The 2,157-nt window shown below is 42.9% G+C and overlaps 1 protein-coding gene across 2 annotated transcripts in view; it reads left to right on the forward strand.

Moving 5' to 3' along the window:
- The window catches only part of KCNN1 (potassium calcium-activated channel subfamily N member 1), a 21,490-nt gene that overhangs the window by 18,080 nt on the left and 1,253 nt on the right, over nucleotides 1-2,157 (forward strand). For both annotated transcript variants that reach the window (XM_007461035.1, XM_007461034.1), the window contains one exon: nucleotides 193-262. In XM_007461035.1, the coding sequence (XP_007461097.1) occupies nucleotides 193-262 (70 nt within the window). The remainder of the gene's footprint in view (nucleotides 1-192; nucleotides 263-2,157) is intronic.

The raw sequence follows: 2,157 nt of genomic DNA on the forward strand, positions 1-2,157 counted from the left end.
CTGAACCGCCCTCCAGGCCCTGCTGCCCCCTGCATGCCAGGAGGGAACAGGCTGCAAGGGGGCTAACCTCCAACTTGCCCCTCACCCCCCACTTCATATCCCACAAGGTGACTCTGGGTGGGGTGGGTGTATGCAGGACCCCTGACCCCACTGCAGCCTCTGCACAACCCCACCTTCCCACCTATCCCACAGGCTCCGGAGTGTGAAGATTGAGCAAGGGAAGCTGAATGACCAGACCAACACGCTCGCAGACCTGGCCAAGGTGAGCAGGGCAGGGTGAGGTGGGGCAGCCCCCTGGTCCAGGAGTTGGTTAGGCCCTCAGAGGAGGATGAGGGATGTTCAGTAAAGGACAAGGCCCAGCTCCTTCCAGGGAGGGAGGGACAGGGCTGGTGCCCATAGTATAGACAGGTGACCCAGGCAAGTGATGCAGGGCAGGCAGGGACCAGCCACCAGGGAATAAGAGCCCCGTCTGCAGGGGTCCACTGTGACCAGAGGCTCCAGTTGTTAGAGTGATGCCAGAAATCTACATCTGTGTGTAAAATCTTTACTTTTTAACATTGGCAGCTGTTTTATCAGCCTTTTTTTTTTTTTTTAATTTCTTGGCCACGCCATGCGTCATGTGGGATCTTAGTTCCCTGACCAGGGTTCGAACACACGTCCCCTGCAGTGGAAGTGTGGAGTCTTAACCACTGGACCACCAGGGAAGACCCAATTTTTGTGAGCTTTTTTTTTTTTTTTGGCAGCTATTTTACATTTTTAATTAATAGCTAATAAAATGTTTTAATAAGAATGTGTAACTAGTGGGCTAAATTGGTGAAGTGCTACTTTCGTATTTAGAAATGTCACCTACATACAAGCTCTGAAATCTAAGAGAAAAACAAATTTATTTTGCTAGGGTTATAAATTCAAATTCTAGCATCAAGAGAAAGCTTATTTGTATAGCAATTAAACATCTTTCAGGAAATTAAAGTTGATTGCAAGAGCTCTGTAAGATCGGTGTGTGTTATAAATGGATCTATTTGTTGGTTCTAATGTCAGGTCCCATCCAATTTCCCGCTTTTTATTCATCCATTAGAAGATATGTCAACTGACCCAACCTCAGTTGGGCAAACTCTTAGAATATTTGTCACACTCTTCTGAACTCCCTTTTGCCCCTTCATAAATAGCTCATGTGTGAACTTTGCTAATTGGCTCCATCTCCTAATCAGTTAATCAATCTGAGCCTAATTTAATATTATCTTTAGGAAATGTTAAGTCCTCTTCTATTTTACTACTTATACTCATCACATTTTGGACTCACTCTCTTCACCATTAGCAAGAGAATGCAATTTAATTAAATACTAACGGGGGACTTCCCTGGAGGTACAGTGGTTAGGACTCTGCGCTTCCACTGCAGGGGGCAGGGGTTCAGTCCCTGGTTGGGGAACTGAGATCCCTCATGCTGCACAGAGTGGCCAAAAAATAAAAAATAATAATAATAATTTAATACTAACCTACATAAACTTAATTTGCAAGGGAACATTACAGAGGAAAAAACATATTCTAGAACCCTGAAGAAATAATTCAATCGGTAGTAGAAAGAACATAATCCTAAGAGCATGTAGAAATCCTTGGCCAACTAATTTGATGTCATATGAGATTACAGCTCCAAATACATATCGAATGCCTTTGAAAAATTCAGGTACTAGATATTATAGTTTGGATTATCCATATCACATGTCCTTCATTAGTACAGATGATTAAAATGTGAATTTATAAAAGTTATTTAAACCTTATAATTACAGCAGTATACTCCTCTCAAAATACATTTAATGAAGGCTTCGAAATAAGCCTTTCACTGGATTGGATTATAGCGTTTCTAATTTTTTTTAATTTAACGAGGTTAAAATGTTTTCCAATATTAAATTTTAATGCTTTCCAAGGTTGCTGATTTAATTTGTATCTCTCCAACAAAAACAAAATGTATATTCTAATAAAAATTTAAACCTCAGAGAAGGCCAAAAAAGAACCATCCAAGGGCTGGATGCCTCCAGATGTTACTCTCTGGCCCCGGGGGACTGTGTGACCCCTTGAGGCGGGCTGGGGTGAGGGTCTGCAGCCCTACGGGGGTGGGGTGGGGGAAAGCGGGCAGAGGCATTTGTTCATCCTTGGATGGGG

Source organism: Lipotes vexillifer, unplaced genomic scaffold, assembly GCF_000442215.2.
Source record: "Lipotes vexillifer unplaced genomic scaffold, Lipotes_vexillifer_v1.1 scaffold469, whole genome shotgun sequence".
NCBI classification, from domain to species: domain Eukaryota; kingdom Metazoa; phylum Chordata; class Mammalia; order Artiodactyla; family Lipotidae; genus Lipotes; species Lipotes vexillifer.